Genomic DNA, 22,323 nt, shown 5'->3' with positions numbered 1-22,323 from the left:
CAGTAAGAAGCTCTCGCGCTAAAAGTGCACCCTATATATGCACAAATTTCTGTACTGAGCCGTTCAGGCTGCTACACCTTCCTACTTGATCTGGCATATTCACGTTATGGTGCCATAAGCAACGCTGTAATAATTGCCGCACGATCCTCCAATATTAGATTTAAAGCAAACAACACTGGCCTCTGACGATTAGCTGCGATACTCTCGTGCATTAAGTTGCAATCCTTACTGCGTTGAACTCCCCTGAAAATTTTGTTGGTCGCTGCAAGAAAAATAGTTTCGTTTTCCCAAACTGACACAGGAAGCCGCGCTGCGTACTATTGGTGCGCTCCTCATGGCCTAAGTGCTATGTACGAGTTCATCAACATCATAAGCCTGACTACGCCCACTGCAGGGCAAATGAATCTCCCACGTCTCTATAAGCCTCTGGGCGCCGGCGATCGCTGGCGTAGCGTCGGTGGCGTTGTCTGAAGGTGGGCTCCGCCGCATGCCAGACGTGGGAGGAAGAAGACGAATTCGCTCGCGCAGGCGGGCCGGTCGACGTGTTGCATGGTGGGCGATGTGCTGATGCGGAAAAAAAACATGTAGCGGCGGGGTACAGGTGAGCGTGGTGCTGGCCTGAAGAACCGCAGTGGATGCAGCCAGGATTTTGACCAGCTCCGCAAGGAGTGCCGGGCCCATGGGACGCTCTTTGAGGACCCCGAGTTCCCCTGTAAGGGCAGCTCAGTCTGGGGCAACAAAGCCCCAAGTTCCCCCAATCATGTGGCTACGACCTGCGGATGTGTGTCACTCTCTAATGCTCTTTGTGGATGGAGCATCAAGGTTTGCCGTCGTACAAGGAAGTGTGGGAACTGTTAGGTGGCTGCCTCTGCCGCCAACCTGACGCTGAGCGATGAGCTCTTCTATCACGTGGTGTCCGAGGAGCAGTCCTTCAACCAGGACTATGCCGGTATCTTCCCCAAATGGAAGGCCAACCGGTGGATGAACAAAGCTAGTTGTCGCCGAATAACAAGAAAAGCGTAAGGGAATGGACTGCATTTTTTAAATGCCTTTCGTTAATCAACTGAAAAACTAATTATTCCACGGCTAATAATTTAAGTTATTAGAAGGAAGAAGGCAAAGCAATCACATGCCACCGTTGCGATCCGAACCGACGACCTCAGAATTTTGAGTACGGTGCTCTATCAACTTCGCTTGGCGGTTCCTGTCTAATCTTCTACTATCGGGGGCACTTAGTTTACAACTGATACAACCTTGAGATTATTCATCAGCGCCACGCACGCCTATAAACGGCGGACGTAGTACGTCCTGAGTTACCGCTTGTGTGACGTGGAACGTCATCAAACGGCGAAGGTTGAAGCTGTGTGAGAACCCTGTTATGCTTCCTATGGCATCATGGCTGCCAGAACCGAGGCCCTCGGTTCTGGACTGGAGTTGTATGGGCTGTACTTGTCAGTATATTTCCTTCAATATAGAGCGCCTCTAATGTATTTGAGATTAACCTGAGTTACTGGGCAACGGTTTCTCAAGGTGTTCCCTGAAGGTTCCACATACTTTTAGAATACAGCAGATCACAGTGTGGTACCACAACAAGGAGGCTCCACAATGAGTGCCTTATGCTTTGTAATACACGCGCCGCTACAGAAAAAAAGCATTTCTTTATACTATCACGGATCCTGCGCCTTTTCCTTATATAACACCACTGAGACGCAGGGCTACAGAACAAGCAACCCACTGTATAATTCTACTGCTAAAGAGAATCGGGGACCGCATGTTCCTGTAGCTCGTTTGGTTTTCATTTTACTTGATTGCCCACTTATTGGCCGTTTTTCTGGGGGACGCAGGTCGTAATGGTTAATGTCCCTTTGGTCACGGCAGAAACACACCCCCGAGGCCATTTAATACCTAAACGCTTTCACGCCTCCGCTGTACTGACAGACCAGCACCGATGACTGTCTGAACACGACGACACATTTTACATGCGATTTCTCTGGGGTGGTGCTCCGAGGAGGCACAGAGCCGTTGAACATTGAGCCGTCGCCTAGCAACCACCGCAGCTGGCGGAAGCCGCGCGCTCGCCGCGCCATCTGGCATGACGTCACACCGCGCGCCTCGCCGCGGAGCCGCCGTTTGGCATGACGTCACACCGCTTGCCTCTTCGTTGCGCTCGCTTTCGCTACGTATGTGACTGCCAATTTTTCTGAGGCATTCCCATTTAGGGAAATAAACTAAGCTTTGGTTTAGAGACGAATTAGTAAAGCATAGTCCCTGCAACAAGGCCGCTCTGGAAGAGCTGGCAGTAGGGAGTCTAGGGAGGCAAGGACACAAAGCGCTCCAAAACACAGCCCTGCCTTGATTTCTGCTCCAGTGTGCGCTTGTTTGTTGATCCCCTGGTGACCAAAGGGAACCTCAAGACGGTTGTCATGGCTTCTTACCAGGGGGATCATGGGAGCTGGTGATTTGCGAGGCGTCACTATGGCCCAGGGGTCACTGGACTCGGACTCGTTGTCGGGTTGCTCGTGCGGGAAGATGTGTCCCTTCTGGCCCATCAGGAGGAGGACGATGGGCAGCACCACCACTATGGAAAACACGATGCCGCCCAGCCATATGTTGTACCAGGTGCACCACCACCACCAGCCCTCAGCCTCTTCCACATCAGCGCCGTCGTCTTCCTCCAGGAGCTGGAACAAACGCAGCGTTGATGACATGGGGTGCCACCAACCAGAACATCAGGGCAATTTCCTCACTGGCGTCCCAGAACCCTCCTCGCAGCGCCGCCTCTCCTCCTCCGCTCTTTTCTCCCTTCTCCTCTTTTTTTCTTTCACGGCTGTTGCGCTCTTCGGTCTATTCCTCCGGCGAGTCTGCCTCCGCGCACCGCCGCCGCGAATCTGCGCGTCTTCTGAACCGCGGCCTGGTCAGCGCGCCTCTCAATGTGCTGACGCATGAACACGTAGGTGGTGGTGGAAACGTTTATTGCCAATGATGTAAATCGTAGGGGGCGCCTGGTTTGCCGCAAAAGTTCGCATGATTACGAGCATTGGTCTGGGTATCGGGCATGCAGCAGTATTTGGTATTGAGCAGTCCGGGTTTGTAGTTGTCGCCAATGTGCAGCCTGCGCTATGGTGAGGGACGGAGCGGGAGGTGCGTATTCCCTTCTTTTGTCTCGGTAATACGAGAGAATATCACGGAAGGAGACCAGGTAGTGCGCGGGCCGCGGGCGAACGGACAATCGTGTGAATCGCCCTTTAACGCCATTTTAAGTACGTGCGCAGTCGCCTTCTTTGCGCGAGGAACGTGCCGGCCACACAAATGGCTCGAAGGGCAACGCGAAAATCGCGAGCCGGCCGCCCTAGAAGCTCGCCAGGAGCAGAACAGCTGTGAAAGACAATACGAGCAGAATCGCTTTATTAAGGCGAAAGCCTTTAATGCCTCATACTGTCGTGAGCAGGGAATGCACTACCTGGTCTCCTTCCGTGATATTCTCTCGTATTACCGAGACAAAAGAAGGGAAAACGCACCCCCCGCTCCGTCCCTCACCATAGCGCAGGCTGCACATTGGCGACAACTACAAACCCGGACTGCTCAATACCCAATACTGCTGCATGTCCGATACCCAGACCAATGCTCGTAATCATGTAAACTTTTGCGGCAAACCAGGCGCCCCCTACGATTTACATCATTGGCAATAACCGTTTCCACCACCACCTACATTGAGAGGCGCGCTGACCAGGTCCAGAAGACGCGCAGATTCGCGGCGGCGGTGCGCGGAGGCAGACTTGCCGGAGGAATAGACCGAAGAGCGCAACAGCCGTGAAAGAAAAAAAGAGGAGAAGGGAGAAAAGAGCGGAGGAGGAGAGGCGGCGCTGCGAGGAGGGTTCTGGGACGCCAGTGAGGAAATTGCCAACATCAGTAATGACAGCAGGGTGCAGCTAGGAGTATGCACCAACTGCCTCGATTGTCCATTCTCTACCATAAACGAAGTGATTTTCGCGACGCCGCTAAGATTCGAAACGGACGTGAATTTTTGTGCCAGCTATGAACGAATTCTTGCAGTGCTTTGGAATATGAATTTGAGGAGAGGACAGAAGTTTAGGTTGGACGTCACCACCAGGGGCGTAGTCAGGAGGGGGGGGGGGTGTTTCGGTGTCCGAACACCCCCCTTCCCCCCCCCCCCCCCCGAAATTTTCTGCGCATTGAATCCCCCCTTCTTTCAGCTTTTTTTCGCACATGTCATTTTACAGTGCATGGATGTATCAAAAATGTAAAAACGAAAACAAGAGTGTGGGCTTGTTGACAAAAATCCTTCCTGTTCCAAAACCTGATGGCGCCACTGAGTTGAAGTTACTGTTGTCTCTGTTTACACATGCTGAACTAAATGTGCCAACATAAGAGTGTAAATTCCCGCAAAATGCAATTGTCTAAGGCATTCTTTGGGCGCAGGATCTTTTTTTATTTTTTTACCGTCGTCATAAACACCCGCAAAAATGTTTCTGCCTACGCCACTGGATGTCACGGTCTCTTCACAAGACGTATTCGCTGGATCTGCTGACAGGGGGTAAGTAATCGTAATACAGCCACATTTTCTTGCTGCCTCCAGCTGTGCTGTGACGTGTAATTAGCGTAAAACTGTACTCGTCAGCCGAAAAATACAAACATCTTGTCGCTTTTCCTGTTAAGCTCCTGAGTCCAATAAACTGAGTGATGACTGGCCGGACATTCCAAACACAAAGTTATTAAAGTCGCAAACGAAAGGTAGAAACAAATTAATTTATATGGATCAAGGGCATTTGCAATCACACAGCTCCGAACAGCTTCGAACGCAATGTGAGTGGTAAACTTAGGGTATTAACTCAGGCTGCGGTAACATTTTTAAAGGTGTAAAAAAGACAAGAGTGCGTCGGGCTTAAAAATTACGCCTATGAGAGTGGTTTGCAGTGTCTAATGATGATGCTGAGATCGACCACATTAATAAAAAGGCAGAGTGCACGGATTATAAAGTGGTCTAAGGTGACTGAAAAACTTTATTGAAGTTGGCGTGAGGAAAAAAAGGCCACAGTCCTTATCAGAACAAGAGCAGCTAGCACATGACGGGCAGAACAGAAAAAAAGGACATCCGCAACACAATTGGGAAAATGAATCGGCATGTATAGCCCCAAGTCAAAGCTTAACAAACACCTGGGCAGGATAAATGCAGCTGCTGACACTCACGTGGTAGACCAGAGATTACCCGCCCTCGAATGGTATGCATAGAGTTGCTATGTTTGTCAACTTACGAATAGAGACTGAAGGTTTACAGCCCACCAATCCTGCATCTTCTTAAAGAGCCACTGACCAGCATTGGATAGTTTATGCAAAAAAGCGCAGTGCGTGCAATGTGCCTCGGTGAAAGTATGCAAAATACTGGAGGCACACTCGCCCCGAAGAACGGCGAAAATTCATATCAAAGCACTTCGGCACTTTCTTTCGCTAGGCCTACCATCTCGTCCAGTATGCTGACACCCAAGCATCCGTAGTGACGTATAAGTGAACGGAAATCCAATGGCAAAATGGAATGACGAATTTTCCACAACAACGCGGCGCCTGCCAGTCGCACATTTCGTTTTCAGCACAAAGAAAACCAAAACTGGATTTTAGTTAGATATTTTTTTGTCCAAGTCCACGAATGATTCAGCGCATTCTTTGTGCTGTCACTTTCGTATAGCCCTGATCTCGCTCATAGTTTTGCATCTTAGAGCACTCGCACGCAAACCCTCTTCAAGAAAGCTAATGTGTAACTCCATACTGAGACTACTGTTAGTGCGCGCTGCATCGTGCACAGCAGTGCTGATAACCGCGTCCTTAAGCGTGAGGCTAACGCCTAATAGCGCACTGTTCCCACCCGCTGGATTATTCCCTGGAGGCCTTTCACTCAGGCACGTAAGGCGGGGCATGTTCCAAAGTGAAGGAGACCGTGAATTTCCCAAACCCAAGGGAACTTTATTAACTTAATTTTTCATATTTTTGTTTTTTTGCTCATTTTCTTATTTTTATTGTTTTTATTTTATTTTAATATCTCATTTTTACTTTGTTTTATTTTTGTTTATGTTCTAATTAATTTTTTATTTTTCCTTTTCTTCACTTTATTCCTTTTATTTTATTTATGAAACCCATGCATTCACCACATGCGCCTTTATTCATGCTCGAACCTTGAGCCTCTGCTTCAAATACCAAAGGTCCTGGCTCTATTCCCACCTTCGGCGCAGTTTCTTTTTAAGCAGTGATGCCGAAAGGCGGACAAATCTGCCGACGCGTCTGTCGACACGGCTGCCGACACGTCTGTCTACACGGCAGCCGACGCGTCTGCTGACGACAATATGAGTCTTTAAAGGCTTTCGCTTTTAAAAAAAACAAGCGCACAGAGTATGAAAACGCCACCGGGGGCGCATGGGGAAATACGCCAGGTCGCAAAAGTCAAGAATGCTTGTAAAGGCACGTGATGACTTAAGCATCTGGCGTACACCTATATCCTATCTCCCGCTAAAAGAGGACTAAGTGGAGAAATTTGACCGGCGATAGCTACTCAAAGTGACGGAAAAAATCTCCGTAGAGGGTATGGTAAGAAAGGACCTCTCGAAACCACTCGAATGCGACGGCTCTAACTCCACTGTTGATCTTTTACGCGTAGCATATTGCAATCACTCAGTTCAGCCCTTAGGCGGGGCCGGGCAGCCACCAAACCACGTGGCGTGACGTCACGACAGCCGGAGGAAAAGCTGGGCCCCAACTCGCGCGGTCGCGCGCGGCCGCAGCCACCACCTGACTCCCGCTAAAACAAACAAAAAAAAACCAAAAAAAAAGAAAGAAAAGAAAAAAAAAGAAGGAAACGGCTGCGCATGGTGGCGGTTGCCACCGCCCAGTTTCAAAGGGGGCGCTCCTATCCATCCATCCATCCATCCATACGTCACGGAGGATGGATGGATGGATGGAAACAACTTTATTACACCAAAAAAAAAAAAATCTTCCAGGGTGGTCCCCTACTGGTCCAGGAGTCCACGGGCTTGCGCTTCACGTAAAGCCCGATCCACTAGCCATTTCTGGCCGGCGGGCTGAGCGGTCCGTAAAGCAGCCTCCCAGGAAGAATGAGTGGGATTGGGGATGGGGAGTACTGCCTTTGGGGAAGGACATTCCCAAAGGTAGTGGAAAAGTGTAGATCTGGGCACGCCACAGGTGGTACAATCAGGAGGAAAGGTGGGGTGAAAGCATGAGAGACGGTGGGGGGAAATAAAACAGCCTGTCTGTAATTGCCGCCATGTGGCGCTGGATGAGGGCGACAAGGTACTGTGGGGTGGTGGCAGTGTCATGCGGCTGAGTTTGTAGAATGTTGTAATTTGATGATATGTATACAGGACCGATGTGGCCTCGTTCGCAGGGTTGGGTGCCTGATCATGGAGGAAAAGCTACTGAGAAAATCGACTGCCGCCAAGGAATACCTCGCGCAAAAAAGACCGCGCAATATGCAACGCATTCTTGGCTTAACCAAGCTAAGCCTGGGCATATTTTTTTTTTATGAATAATTTAAGGACCAACTCCACGGGCCGTTTTCGGCGGGCGTCTTGCGCGCTTGGGCGCCCGCGCGCCGGCCAGAGGAAGTCTGCGCATGCGCGACGCGTCGGCCGTCGCCGAGCGCGTCCACGACGCTCGGATCCGAGTAAACCAGATATTCGGCGCGCACGTAACTCGCGGCAGCGCTTATGCTATTTCCGGCGCGCCAGCATCGACCAATCAGTGAGCGTTCTGCTTCTGTGTCTTCCAGAGCGGGTCTTCCAAGCGTTACCTGCAGCGCTCGACTGGACGCATACTTGCGCCATACGCTTGGAGTTGTGTACCGCTTTTTTTCTTGCGCGTCGGGGTGCGGCGCGCAGCGCGCATGGGGTGTAGCACGCAGAAGTGTCTATGTAGCCGGGCCTTTACTCTCACACGCTCCCCGGGCCATGCCTCACCCCACAGCGGAGTAACACATTTTCGACCAGAGCATGATCAAGAGTCATTTAAGGTAAACAGCCCTCCAACCCTTCATGAAAACATTCGCTGACGGTTCAAAGCCGAAGGCGCCGCTGGTTGCCGTAGTGCAACAAAAAAAACGTGCTTCGGTTGTGCCCATCACAAGTGCCCCCCGGCAAAGACGTCAGCCTACCGACTCGCTCTCCAAGTCTCTCGTATGCACGCTCAGCGGTATGTCGTAAGGCTGTACGTAAGACGTCGACTCGGAGTGGCTGGGCGCCTGGCTGTGGGCAGCATCCCTGGACGGCTGCGGATTCCTCCTCTCCACCTGCGCGTCAATGTCCGGAGAAAGGGCACACTATGTAGAAGAGCTGGAGTGTGACACTTCCTGATTCAGATAGTGGAATGATTCTGTAGCGATGGCAGCCACGTCACTATAAAGTGGCATCCGGGGGTGCGTCTGTTATCATCATCAACCTGTCAACACCCATTGCATGTGACATGGGGTGCATAGTGGCGCAGTTGGAATATTATGATTCCAGAATCAGAAGTGGAGAAGTCTGGCGACTGAAAGGGGAATGCTATCGCATCTCGTCCCCTTCAATCCAATTCACCGCCCCTAAAATTTCCCTCTACCTCTTGCCTTGCTGCATTACCTGTGTGGATGAGGTGTTCTCCGAAGGAAAAGGTGAAGTGTGAGTGCACGGAAAGATGGCGGTAGGATAGGGCGTCGGAGTTCCATCGTTCTAATAAAACTAATACGCATTGGTACGTCAAAGAGCTGCCACGAGCTGCGCTGCTAGCGTATCAGCCACTCCAGAGAGCGCTTATACTTGATGACGCATGTAGATAATCAGCAAAGAAGCATAGGGAAATGAGGATTCAGCCTATATTCATAGGAAAGAACGAATTTAATTGAAAGCAAGAAAAATAGGTAAAGTTCTTTCTTTAAGTGTTACAGGACTGGATAATTATTTCTGTAATCAATATAGATTCTTAAATTGTACAAATTCACGATTGCAGAGGGATTCCTACCTACGAATTCCCGTCACGTTGTTACGTTTCGCCTTGGTGGTGGTGGTGAAAACATTTATTAGAAAGGGACAGGAGGTATGTTTGGATCAGCCCTTAAGGGACTGATCCTTACAAACACAAGGTGGAGGTCCCTAGTATGGGACCCCAGTGGCGGTGGCCGCCGCCCGGGCGCGCCCGACTAAGTCTTGTTGGGCCTGTAAGTCGTGGCAGCCGAGCAGGGTCGCCTCCCAGTCCTGCCGGGTTGGGTTGGGGATGGGGGAATAGCCGGGTTGGAGGGACACTGTGTGATAGGTGGCAGAAGACACCGCACTACAGTGCAGGCAGCTGCCGTTAAAGGAGGGGTAAAAAAATTTGTCAGAGGCTTAGCTTGGTTAAGCCCAGTAAGTAGCGAAAGCAGTGGCCCTGGCTGCGCCTGGTTTGCCTGGTGGTGTGTCTTGGTAGTTATGAAAGTTTTGCCGATTTGTTTTACATGCCATTATACTCACCACACGAGGGCCCCCACGTGCTGGGAGATTTATGCGTGCCTCGGTCGCCGAAACGAGCGGCTGACGCTAATGGGTGATTGTCTAGAAGCTTCCCTCTTCTTTCACTCCCACTTCCTCTCTTCCTGTACGGTGCGGTTCGGGGGTCCACCGAGATGACAGAGAATTTCCTTTCCTCAAAAAGCGTTGCATTCAAAGGGCAAAGTATCGCGCCGAACGGGTGGTGGCGTTCCTCCCTTCCTGTGGTTCGGGTGTCCACCGAGATGACAGAGAATTACTGCGCCATGCCTTGCCCTTTGGACGCACCGCTTTTTGAGGAAGGAAAATGGCGCAGTAATTCTCCGTCATCTCGGTGGACACCCGAGCCGACCACTAAGCCCGCCACTCGCGGCAGGAGCGGGAGTTAGGCCGCTCTTGGTAGCTGCGGCCTCGCTACGCGACGGCGCAGGTTGGAGCCACGCTCTTCCAGCTGTGACGTCAGACCGCTAAACGCGCCGCGCGTGGCAGGAGCAGGAGTTAGGCCGCGCTTGGTAGCTACCGGCCTCGCTACGCGACGGGCTGAAAGTGCAAGCAGTATTGCTTTCGCAATAAAATGTTTTAGTGCTGCCGGGCACACAAATGTATTGGTGAGAAGGCGGAGAAGGAGCCGCGCATCCGCCTTCTTCAGGCCTTTACATGGGCCACGGTAAAGGCGATGAATGTCTTGATAATAGGTTGTAATATCTTTGAAGATATAGATCGGATTAGGATCGGGTTCCTGATCGGGTGGGGAGGAGAAAACAACCCGGTGAGAGAGCGCGCGGGCGGCTGCGTCTGTTGCCTCGTTTCCTGCCAACCGCTGTTGAGCAGGGACCCATATAAGGTAACGGTGTGGGGGGTCCGTATCCCGTATGCAATTTTATGCGAAGCATATTACTAGAGCTACACTACAGCCCGTCGAGCGCGGCGGTGGAGCTACCATTGACCTTTAGCGTGACCACGTGACACCACGTGGCAACATGACGTCACAGCAAAGGAGAGATGGGCTGCCGGCTCGCGCGGTCGGCCGCGGCGGTGGAGGCTCCACATCAGAGGCGTGGCGGCTGACCACGTGAAAACATGACGTCAAAGCAGAGGAGAGATGGGCTGCCGGCTCGCGCGGTCGGCCGCGGCGGTGGAGGCTCCACATCAGAGGCGCTGCAGCTGACCACGTGACGCTACAGCAGCGGTATAAAGCTGAGCTTGCCTCGCTCTCCGGGCACTTACGAGGCGGCCAGGTGTTGGGATGCCGCCTAGAAGCAGGGCTGATTTGAACGAGAAGCGAAACCTTCAGCGTGCCACAGAGACCGATGAAGAGCGGGATGAACGTCAACCAAGGAAAGCCATGTATTACCAAGCCTAGCCATCAATATGCTTCCCATCTGACTAGGCTTAACCTTAGCTAAGCCTCAGCCATTTTTGATAGATTCGAAAGGCTAGGAAGGGAGTGTAGAATTGTTCGACGTTCCGACAGGCCCCTCGCGAGTCGGTGATTATGTATTTTGAATCGCAATGTGAGGCCGCGAGAGCAATCACGACCTCTTCTGCTAGTGTTGCACTACGGGCTCTGAAGGTGAGGCCGTTAACTGTGTTGCTGTTGTGAACTACAAGCGACCGTGTACCATCCCCCGTGGTGAGGACCGGAGGCGTCCACGTAGTATACACCTTTCTTGCCATAATGTCGGGCTAGCGCTTCCGCTCGTGCCAGGCGCCGACCGTTATGGTCTTCGTGTGACATGTTGGCTGGAAGAGGCCGCACGTGGAGGGCACGGCTCCACAGTTCTAGGATGTGAAACCTGTCTTCCATGGGGTGGAGTGTTGGATATGGAGACGAGCAAGAAGGCGGCGACCCGACTCCGTTAGCGAGAAGCGCGTGTACTGGTTTGTAAGGTGCGCCTCCCGGAGCTTCCGGAAAGTATTCACCACCCCAAGGGCCATAAGCCGGCTGTTTGAAGTAGTGACGGGGAGGTCAAGGGCACGCTTAATAATTTTAAGAGGGATGACCTCAAGCGCATGCTCCCCTTGTTTCCATAGGTGGCGATGAGTCGAATAGAGAATTCGACTGGCTACAAAGGCGTTTGCAAGCCGCAAGGCATCCTTATTTCGTAACCCCCGCGTTTGTTGCAAACCCGGCGGACTATGCGGCCCACCTGGTCCCCCAACTTACGGAGTTTGGCCAATGTAGTGTCTGGCCGTCTGTGTTTGTGGATGTAGAGTCCGAGTACCCGTATCTCAACACTTTCGCGTATGGGACCACTCCCAAGAGAAAGAGATATTTTAGTTGTGCACTTTTGTGAGTGGCGGAGGTGCACAAATTCAGATTTTTAAGGGGAACATTGAAGACCGCAGCGGCGGGCGTAGCGGTCCACTATCGTCGCCGCTGTTTGCAGGCTGGTTTCAAGAGTGGACATGGGAGCAGCCTTCCCGGCACCATGGCTAACGCAACTCTGCTCTACGTTCCGCAGGTTATAATGGCCCTGGCAACGTACTGCATGCTGGCCTCGCCGTGCTTCGTGACTTACCCCGGTTTTTCACGGTCACTGAAAATGGAAAAACCATCACCTGCGTGCGCATCGTTGGAAGGACTACCTATCACCGGCACTTCTATCGCCTCGCCACACGTGTCGATCGGATCTGGGACGGAAGCCTGCTTGGCGGACTACTTAAACAGGCCACATCTCGACTGCAGTTTCAGTGGACATGGGAGCAGCCTTCCCGGCACCACGGCTAACGCAACTCTGCACTACGTTCCGCAGGTTTGTACAAGCTATTCGCTGTATGCCAAAAGATCGGACAACCGATTTCTCTTTCTGCTCCCATGTCCACATGTGCTGCTCACAACCTTCAGTGAATGTGTTGATGTATCGCTTGTACTACTTTGCTCTGGAGACATTGAGACCAATCCCGGCCCACCCAAGCCGCGCCCAGTCATTTCAAAGTCAGAAGCAAATGACGATCCTGAAACGTCTATATTAGCGATACTTACAAGCATCAACGACCGGACATTAGAATTAGCTAAAGGTCAAACCCAGATCTGCGCAGACGTTAAGATCATTAAAGACAATCAAGCATCACTGGAAAGCAAAATACTAGATGTATTCAATCGCCTTGAAGTTCTGGAATCAAAAACTAACATTCTTAATACTATCCAGCCTGAGCTGGTTTCAATTCAGGACACTGCTAGACGTCTGACATTGCACCAAGCAGTACTGCAGTCTCGTATAGATAGCCTGGAAGACCAGTCGAGAAGGAATAATCTGATCCTGCATGGCATTCCTGATGAAAGCGAATCATGGAATGAGACTGAAAGGAAAACGCTTGCTGCGTTGTCGGAAGTACTTGACGACGATTCCACACAGCTAAGCATTGAACGTGCTCATCGTCTCGGAACTTTTTCACCCTCAAAATGTCGCCCTATTATCATCAAATTTTCCTCCTTCAAAGACAGAATGAAAGTGTTAGACCTCCGTACTAAACTAAGTGGAAAACAACTTTCCGTGTCTGAAGATTTTTCCCCCGCCACTCGTTTTGCCCGCAAAAAACTAACAGAATTCGCGAAAAAACTGCCGCGATCTCCCAAGTACCGCCTGCGATATAACAAGTTGGTTGTTAATCGCAAGTGCTACATCTTTAACGCTGATACCGATACCATTGAGGAGCTGCAAGTCCAATCTTTTGTCGAAAGCGAGCAGAGCCGTCCCGCTCCCCTTGAGGTAAGCAATGTTTCGGAAAGCGAAGAAGATAACCCATAGCATGGAACGAGGGGAAGCGGTCTGGCTTTATCACCTCCTCGCACATCCGTGCTACTGGCTAACGCTAGAAGCATTCTTAATAAACGTGAATCGTTTCACTCCGCTGTCGACACGTGCGAGGCTGATATCATCGCAATAACAGAAACCTGGCTTCATCCTAACGTACATGACAGTGAAATATTTGACGATTCATCCCGCTTTTCAGTTTACCGACGCGATCGCACTCAGCGGCCAGGCGGTGGTGTCTTGCTTGCTATATCGAAAACAATACAGTCCGATCACATTCCTGTGAAAACTAACCTAGAATCCATTTGGGCCTGCGTAGAACTAAACCATCAAAAATACGTTTTTGGTGTATGCTATCGACCTCCAAATTATCCTTCCACGTTCACACCAGAATTGCATGATGTGCTTGACTTTGTTGTTACGCGGCACCCTGCAGAACCCATTACTTTGTTAGGCGATTTTAAGTTTCCTGAGCTGACATGGTCTTCGAAAATAACTCCTAAATCATCCCCATCGTCTCAAGGCAATGAGTTCTTGAACCTTTGTTCACTCTTTTCTCTTTCTCAGCTAGTATCCCAACCAACCCGTATATCAGACACCACTGCTAACATATTGGACTTAGTGTTGACATCCCATTCTGATCTTGTTTCAGACTTGACCTGCATGCCCGGCATAAGTGACCACTTCCTAGTCTCGTTTAATTTCTGCATTCCTTCCAATAACGCTGACAACAAAGTCAAGCGTATCCGTGATTATAGCAGAGCTGACTTTCAGGCGGTCAACGAGGAACTATCTTCATTTCTCGATGCATTTCTAACAGATTTTGATAGCCGGGAGGCGCAGGTGAACTGGAACATTTTCGTTGCTAAGGTTAACAAACTAACGGAAAGATATATCCCCCTACGCACCATTACAACTCATAAACATGCACTGTGGTACAACGCTCACATAAGAAGGCTTTGTAACATAAATTAACGCTTTTACCGAAACGCAAAAAAATGTAACTCCGTTTATAAATGGGAAGCTTATCAAGCGGCAAATAGCGTGTATGTATCGGCAATGAAAAACGCAAAAGCTCATTTCCTACAGCACACACTGCCCAACATGCTCACAAATGATCCCAAAAAATTTTGGCGTGCCATTAATCCCAATAGAAACCATTCAATTAAATTGTTAGATGAAAACGGTTCAACTATCGCTGATACTGATTGTCCTAAAATTTTAAATGAAACATTTTGTCGCAATTTTGTTCTTTCTTCCAACGTCACGTTTCCTACAGTGGAGGACTGCCAATTCTCAATCATGGATGCAATATCCATCGAGCCCCTAGGAATAGAAAAATTAATAGAAAATCTTAAGACCTATACAAGCCCTGGAACAGATTTAATTAACGCGAAGTTCTTGAAGAGTACCAAACTTTATTCCTCAATCATCCTTTCCAAAATTTTCCAGCAGTCACTTGAGACGTCAGTGCTTCCAGCGGACTGGACGATCGGGAAGGTGGTTCCGTTGCACAAGTCAGGTAGTAGTAATTCTCCTCTTAATTACCGCCCAATATCACTAACCAGCATACCATGCAAAATTTTTGAGCACATTCTATACACTAACTTAGTTACCTTTCTCGAATCTAACTCCTTCTTCACTGACGCACAACACGGCTTTCGCAAATCATTCTCGTGCGAGACGCAGTTACTTACCTTCACGCACAAACTTCACACTATTCTGGATCGTCGTTCATGCGCGGACTGTATCTTTCTAGACTTCGCCAAGGCTTTCGAAAAGGTTAGTCACAAACTACTTCTTTTTAAACTTAGCAAGCTAAATCTTCTCCCAAATGTTTTAGCATGGTTAGAATATTTCCTTTGTAATAGAACACAGCTTGTAATGGCTAATAACATTTGTTCTCCATTCACTTCCGTGCATTCTGGGGTCCCACAGGGGTCCGTCCTTGGGCCCCTTTTGTTCCTGATATATATTAATGACCTTCCTATTTCCGTTACCTCCCACATTCATTTATTTGCAGATGACTGCGTAATATTTCGTGAAATTAACGACTCTAACGACACTCTTCTTTTGCAAAAAGACATTAATGGAATTCTTGAGTGGTGAAAAACGTGGTCAATGGAACTAAACAAAACCAAATGTAAAGTACTACGTGTGTCACGCATTTCTACACACCCCACCTCTTATCATCTAGATAACATCGAACTAGAACAAGTGTCTTCATACCGTTATTTAGGCATTCACATAACAAGTGATCTAACTTGGTCTTTTCACATCAATTCAATGATTAACAACGCCAACCGTGCCCTCGGCTACCTTCGCCGTAACTTTTTCTCTGCCCCCACTTCCTTGAAACTTCTCCTCTATAAATCTGTCGTTCGTAGTAAGTTGGAATATGCTGCGTCCATTTGGGATCCCTTCACGGAAAACATGATCAGTTCCCTCGAAATAATTCAGAATAACTCGGCACGTTTCATCCTTCAGAACTATAACCGTACCGCTAGCGTAACCTCTATGAAGAATACATTACAGTTACCATCTCTTGCTAGCCGTCGAAAGCACGCTCGCCTTTGCTTAATTCATAAAATAATGTATCATAACCCCATACTGCACCGCGATCTTATACTTCCTCCGTCATATGTTTCATCACGAGTTGATCATGCGCATAAAATCGGCATTCCTTTGTTTAAAACAAAATCCGCAGCTGAGTCTTTCCTTCCACGAACAGCAAAGGACTGAAACCACATACCCGGAAGCACAGCCTCCATCATCGACCATCAGCGTTTTTGTTCCGCCTTACCTATCACTGTATAATTAGAAATCAAACGCTTTGTACTAAACCCCTGTTTACAACCACTCCCCTCTTCAATGCCCCTCGGGCCTTGAGGGTAAAATAAATGAAATGAAATGAAATGTCACCTGTGCTGCCCTGCGTGGCCCACAGAGTGACGACATCAGCGTACAGGGCGTGCTGCACGCCGGCGACACCACTCAGCTGTGCCGGCAGGTGCATCATGGCCAGACTGAAGAGCTGCGGGGAAAGTACCCCGCCTTGGGAGGGTTCCCCGTGTGCCGAGTAGATAAGGATCATGCTCTCTATCTTGGATTCGGGTGTGGAATTCACGATCTATTAAAAATTGGCTTATGTACCGGAATGTGTTGAGGCCACCGTCGGTCAGGCTAATGTTAGTGAGTATGACCTCGTGTGTTACGTTGTAAAATGCCCTCTTAAGATCCAAGGCGAGTACTACTTGGTCATTATGGGGGCATTCGAGGGGGTCTAGGACTTCCCGATTAAGTAGCACGAGGACATCCTGTGCGGATCTGTGTGGGCGGATTCCGAACATGGTGCTCGCAAAGATATGTTTGCTTTCAAGATATCCAGGTAACCGATCCCGCACCATCGTCTCCATTAGTTTGCCCACACATGAGGTGAGAGAGATGGGGCGGAGGTTATCTGTGTCAATTGGTTTTCCTGCTTTAGGAATAAAAGTGACCAGAGCCGTTTACCAGTCGATTGGAGAGGGGGTGTCCCCGCGCCAAATTACGTTTCGCCTTCGTCGTGTGGAAAAAAAACGGCGCTGCTGCAGCGGAACGCCGACTTGCCACGAAAGACATGTTGGGTCAACGCCTGGATTACCCGCGGAAACAGCGTCCGTCTGCCAGGAAGTCTTCAGCGAGCGTTTCCGCTACACGAGGTGCGAACGCACGTTCGAACGCATGAAATGCGCGGGAACGCCGCTCGAGGACATTCCAGCTTCTGCGCGACGTGGTTGACATATTTCTCTCTCTCCCAACACATGACGGGGGCGTGTTTCCTAAGGAGAGAGTGTGTGATGGGTGTGACAGTGAACTTCCTTCCTCGGCAGGCCCGGCCCCCATATAGGGAACCTAGGGAAAGAAAACACTTTAAAAACTCGGCAGCGAGTACGGCCGAGGGGCGGGTATCACCTTCAAGCGTTTCACCATTGAGCGTCTCGTCACAAGCTCCTTTGTTTGTACATAATGTAAATTTAGTTGTATAAAGTTTCCCTCCTTGTCTTTCCCGCATCCTCGTCTCCGACCTCCCTCATTCCCTCTCCCGCCCGACCATGCTACTTGATCTTTAACGTGCAGTGCTCTACAAGCCCCATTCGGACCATCTGGTGGAAACGACTGTGCAATCAATTTTAGAGTATAATTTACAGCACTCTTAGGAAGAACATTCCCCGGAAATTTTGGGGTTTTCGCGAGTTCTGGCTTCTTACGTGTCCCTCATAATGCTTATGTAATTTGCAACGACTTTTAAAACGTGCATGTCTAGCGGCATGCGTGTAACTATTGGTGCTCACGCCTGGTGTAAGGGGGTAGAGAAGCTGCGAAATTTGTGTATAACGTACCTTGAGGTCGCTCTTGGCCGTAACGAGCTTTTTCCGGCTCGCCTGAGGGCCAGGAGTTCCCGCCTCGTCGCGTTCGTCGTCCCGGGGGACATCTAGAGGGGTGGGAGCGGCGCCACGCTGCAAATAAAGGTGAGCGGTTATCTTTGCTGACTGTGATACATTTTATTCGTCGGAAAGGACTTGGTGCTAAGAGGTCGCGGTAAGTGGTCGAGAGTGCATAGCCCTCGACGACTTTGTCAGCCCACTCCACCGCCAAAACTTGCGTTCTGGGGTCAGAGCTAGCCAGCACGGTCTCCCACCACTCGAGAGAAGGAGCGGTAACTAGATCACCCGGAGGTGGCGCTATTTTTCAGTCCCATAGGATATGATTGTAGTTGGCTCGTTGGCCGCAGTGTTTATAGTTCAGTTTGTTGAGATCAGGATAAATGAACGCGAGGAATAATGGGGTGCGTATCGACGTCGTCTGTAGACGCCACGTAACCTCTTCTTCTTCAGTCAGGTTTTTGTGCGGAGGGGGGGGGAGTTCTCCTCTCTCGTTTAAAATGATTGGCTGGATCATAATATGTGATCAGGGAATCCTTCGTGTAATTCAAGGAGCCAGTCTCAGAACCCTGGAGGATACCGAAAACATTTCACTTGTCTCAATCTTACCTCAATGCTAAAAAGTTATTCCCAAATAGAGTCAGAAAAAGAGCGAAAAGAATCATATTCTTAGAAAACATGCCGGCGCCCATGAAATTGGTCCTCCTTTTGGAGTAGCGATTTCAGGAAACTGAGCCTAATTTGCCGGAATGTATAGTTTACGGAGGTTTAACGTCCCAAAGCGACTCACGCTATGAGGGATGCCGTAGTGAAGGGCTCCGGAAATTTTGACCACCGGCGTTTCCTTAACGTGCACTGACATCGCACAGTACACGGGCCTCTAGAATTTCGCCTTTATCGAAATTCGTCCGCCGTGGCCGGGTTTGAACCCGTGTCTTTCGAAACATCAGTAGAGCGCCAAGACCACTCAGCAACCGCGGCGGCAATTTGCCGGAATTTAACCTCATTCAGATTTTCATAGCTTTCAACAAAACGCGTATAGTGAAGAATCGCGTCGCAAACCGTTAGACTTGGTGACGCTGTATATGGAAGAAAAAACGGTGAGTTACTCGCACAAGCTTCCTAGCACTAGGCGCGTTACTAGGCCCCAATTTAAAGTAGGGCGAATTGCGGAGGAATTTCCAGATGAGGTGGGAAGTAGATATGAAGTACTCCCACGGGCCTGATATCGTCTAACGCACCGAGTAAGTGGCCGGTTGTGTAGACAGGAAGCAAAAACTATAATGCTACTGTTTTCACGTCCTACGGCGGAGCTGACGTCAGGAACAGAAGCAGAGACCGACGTAAGTGAATAACGAGTGCGAGTGCTAGACACTTACCAGAATGTTTAGCCATCCACCAATGAGTTGCGGCTCTGGTTTCTCGTCGCCATCTTCCTCGTCGCCTTCGCCCTTGGGTGTAGCAGGGGACGCGTCCGAGTGCTTCTGAGGTGATACGGGAGAGCTGCCTTTCTTTCCCTGGGAAGAAGGTTTTCCAACAGCGCTAGGTTTCGATTTCGCGCCTGATGGACCCTTTTCAGGGCTTTCTCCCTTTTCGTTACGTTTGCTGACCTTGCCGGCGGTCTTAGCAGGGCTATCGGACGCCGGGGATTTCCTGTCTTCGCCCCGCCTCGGCTGCCCTTTTCTGCTGGCAGCCGACACGCCACGGTCCGAGTGGATGCTGTTCTGGCTCTGGTCCCTTTCGAGTCCCCGTTTCTTCTTCTGGTCGACAGGAGCGATGCGGCCGGACTTGTAGGAGGAAGACTTAGCCAGGTTTCGTCGTGCTACAGGCTCCGCATCGACGTCCTCGTTGGACTGCCTCCGCGACTTGTCCGGCTCGTCTGTGCCGGGTGAGACGGCGTTCTCAGGCCTTGAAAAGTTCGGCGAGGGTGAAGTCTGTTCCTCGCCGTCACGACGCGTCCTTTCCACGCTGCCTGCTTCGCTGCCAGAGCGCGACTGCTCCCGTTCCTCCTTTCGGTCGTAGCTGCGTACCCTCGAGGGAGCCGTCGGACGTTCACGGTGGCCCCTTGCTTCGACGCTTTCATCTTCCTGTCGACCACGCCTCTCCCGCTTCTCCATGACTTCCGGGGCTCGACCTCGGGCGGTTCCTTGGCGGATGGACTTTGCCTCTTCGCTGGGTAGTAGGCCTAGCAGATATCCTGGGCGAGTTCGGATGCAGCGACCCTCCGGGGCTTGTCCTCAGGCAGTTCTTCGGCGGATGGACCTTGCCTTTCAGCTGAGTAGTAGACCCAGTAGATATCCTGGGGAAGTTCGGATGAAGCGACCCTCCGGGGCTTGTCCTCAGGCAGTTCTTCGGCGGATGGACCTTGCCTTTCAGCTGAGTAGTAGACCCAGTAGATATCCTGGGGAAGTTCGGATGAAGCGACCCTCCGGGGCTTGTCCTCAGGCAGTTCTTCGGCGGATGGACTTAGCCTCTTCGCTGAGTAGTAGGCCTAGCAGAAATTCTGGGACAGTGCGGATGCAGCGACCAGTCTCGCGGGGGAACGCCTCCTTCTGCGTGCCCCTCGAGCAAGATGTGGCTCTTCATCTTCTTCGCCCGATGTGGATGACTGGCACGAGATATTAGACGTATCAGTAAAATGCAGCCGTACGTGGGCATAGTGACGCTAGAATGTAGTTTTCACATACAAGGGGGTGCTGAATAGGGCAAGTTGGATTGCCTTCATAATCAGAGTTGAGAGCAAACAGACGATGATAAAAGAAAAGGCAATGCTCACTAAGGCGTTTTCAGAACTAGTTGATAGTGTTTACGTTTTGGAACGCCTGCGCCGCTCACTTCGAGCCGGCTGCAGTGTTATACCGCGTCACTATTTCTTTGCCTTCGTACTCTGATAAACGGAGGCCATGTATCTGGCGATGACTGTCCTCCTTCGTCTGCCGAGCTACGGCGCAAAATGAATTGTGAGCTCCAGGCCACAGAGTTTCTGAAGATAAGGAAAAGAGGCGTCACTATCTTGGCGAGTTACTTGAAGATAACGCAATGAACCACGGTAATGACAGGAAGTGGGCACCATGTATTAAGGCGAAAGCCTTTCATGCCTCATACTGTCGTTAGCAGCCGTGTCGGCAGCCGTGTCCACAGCAGTGTCGACAGCCCTGTCGGCAGATGTGTCCGCGTTTTGACGGGTGTCCACGGAGATATGCGAGACAGTTACTGCTCAATTTCCTTAGCTCAAATGCAATTTTCAGTTTCTTCATTACGGCCCCTCTTCTTTCACTCCCACGTCCTTCCTTCCTGTACGGTGCGGTTCGTGTGTCCACCGAGATGACAGAGAATTACAGCGCCATTTCCTTTTCTCAAAACGTGTTGCGTTCAAAGGGCAAGGCATCGCGCCAAACGGGTGGTGGCGTTCCTCCCTTCTTGTACGGTGCGGTTCGGGTGTCCACCGAGATGACAGAGAATTACAGCGCCATTTCTTTTCCTGAAAAAGCGTTGCGTTCAAAGGGCGAGGCATCGCGCCGAACGGGTGGTGGCGTTCCTCCCTTCTTGTACGGTGCGGTTCGGGTGTCCACCGAGATGACAGAGAATTACAGCGCCATTTCTTTTCCTGAAAAAGTGTTGCGTTCAAAGGGCGAGGCATCCTGCCGAACGGGTGGTGGCGTTCCTCCCTTCTTGTACGGTTCGGTTCGGGTGTCCACCGAGATGACTGAGAATTACAGCGCCATTTCTTTTCCTGAAAAAGCGTTGCGTTCAAAGGGCGAGGCATCGCGCCGAACGGGTGGTGGCGTTCCGTGGACTGCCTGGCAGCGCTACAACACGCTGTCGCGTTCTACTCGTAAACGCGAATCTTAAGCTTCATTACTTAGCTGTTAATTAGTATTTAGTCATTAATCAGTAATTAGTCACTAATTGATAATTTGTCTTTACTTCGTCATCAGTTATGTGTGACGTCATCCAGTGGTGACGTCACCAGTGTCAAACAGGCAAAGTGGTGCGGAAAACGTTTTCGCCTCTACCCAATTTAGACAAAGTGCCCCCTGAATTTTTCGGCTTGGCCATGATCGGAGCATAAACGCGGATTTTGCGGCGGAATCTTAGCTCCACGGCAATGCATGCTGTTCACCTCGTCCAGATCCAATTCTTTTATTAGGGGTTAATGGCATCCTAGTCGAAATCAATAGGAAGAAATGGGCAGGGCATGTAATGCGAAGGCAAGATAACCGCTAGTCCTTAAGGGTAACGGAGTGAATTTCAAGAGAAGGCAAGCGTAGGAGGGGGCGGTAGAAAGTTAGCTGGGCGGATGAGATGAAGAAATGCGGGGATACGGTGCTCGCCGCTGGGTATGAACAGCTTTAATTGGAGAGGCATGGGAGATGCCTTTGCCCAACAGTGGGCGTAGTCAGGCTCATGATGGTGATGACGGCGCAGCACCTGGGGCTGCTGGTGAAAACATTTATGTAACCATAGGGAAAGATGTTTGGGGTCCTGACATGAAGGGTCACGCCCTTACAACCACTAGGTGGGATGGCTAGTCATGCACCCCATTGGCAGTTGCCGCAGCTCGGGCGCGCTGCGTTAAGGCCCTTTGGGCCTCGAGGGTGCAGCAGCCGGACAGGGTCGCCACCC

At 50.5% G+C, this 22,323-nt stretch overlaps 1 protein-coding gene across 1 annotated transcript in view; it reads right to left on the bottom strand.

Annotated features, from left to right (window-relative positions):
* The window catches only part of LOC149366578 (uncharacterized), a 38,175-nt gene extending 18,361 nt beyond the window's left edge, over positions 1-19,814 (bottom strand). Inside the window, exons 1-5 of the mRNA XM_089571365.1 lie at positions 19,308-19,814; positions 19,077-19,214; positions 17,656-17,772; positions 8,174-8,308; positions 2,436-2,681 (exon numbers count right to left, since the gene is read on the bottom strand). Of these exons, the coding sequence (XP_089427491.1) occupies positions 2,436-2,681; positions 8,174-8,308; positions 17,656-17,772; positions 19,077-19,214; positions 19,308-19,814 (1,143 nt within the window). The remainder of the gene's footprint in view (positions 1-2,435; positions 2,682-8,173; positions 8,309-17,655; positions 17,773-19,076; positions 19,215-19,307) is intronic.
* Positions 19,815-22,323: the final 2,509 nt, after the last annotated feature.

The sequence above is a fragment of the Amblyomma mixtum genome, chromosome 1, assembly GCF_055824585.1.
Source record: "Amblyomma mixtum isolate Tamu chromosome 1, ASM5582458v1, whole genome shotgun sequence".
NCBI classification, from domain to species: Eukaryota; Metazoa; Arthropoda; class Arachnida; order Ixodida; family Ixodidae; genus Amblyomma; species Amblyomma mixtum.
The sequence above is the reverse complement of the archived record's forward strand: the minus strand, read 5'-3'. Positions and strand labels throughout refer to the sequence as shown.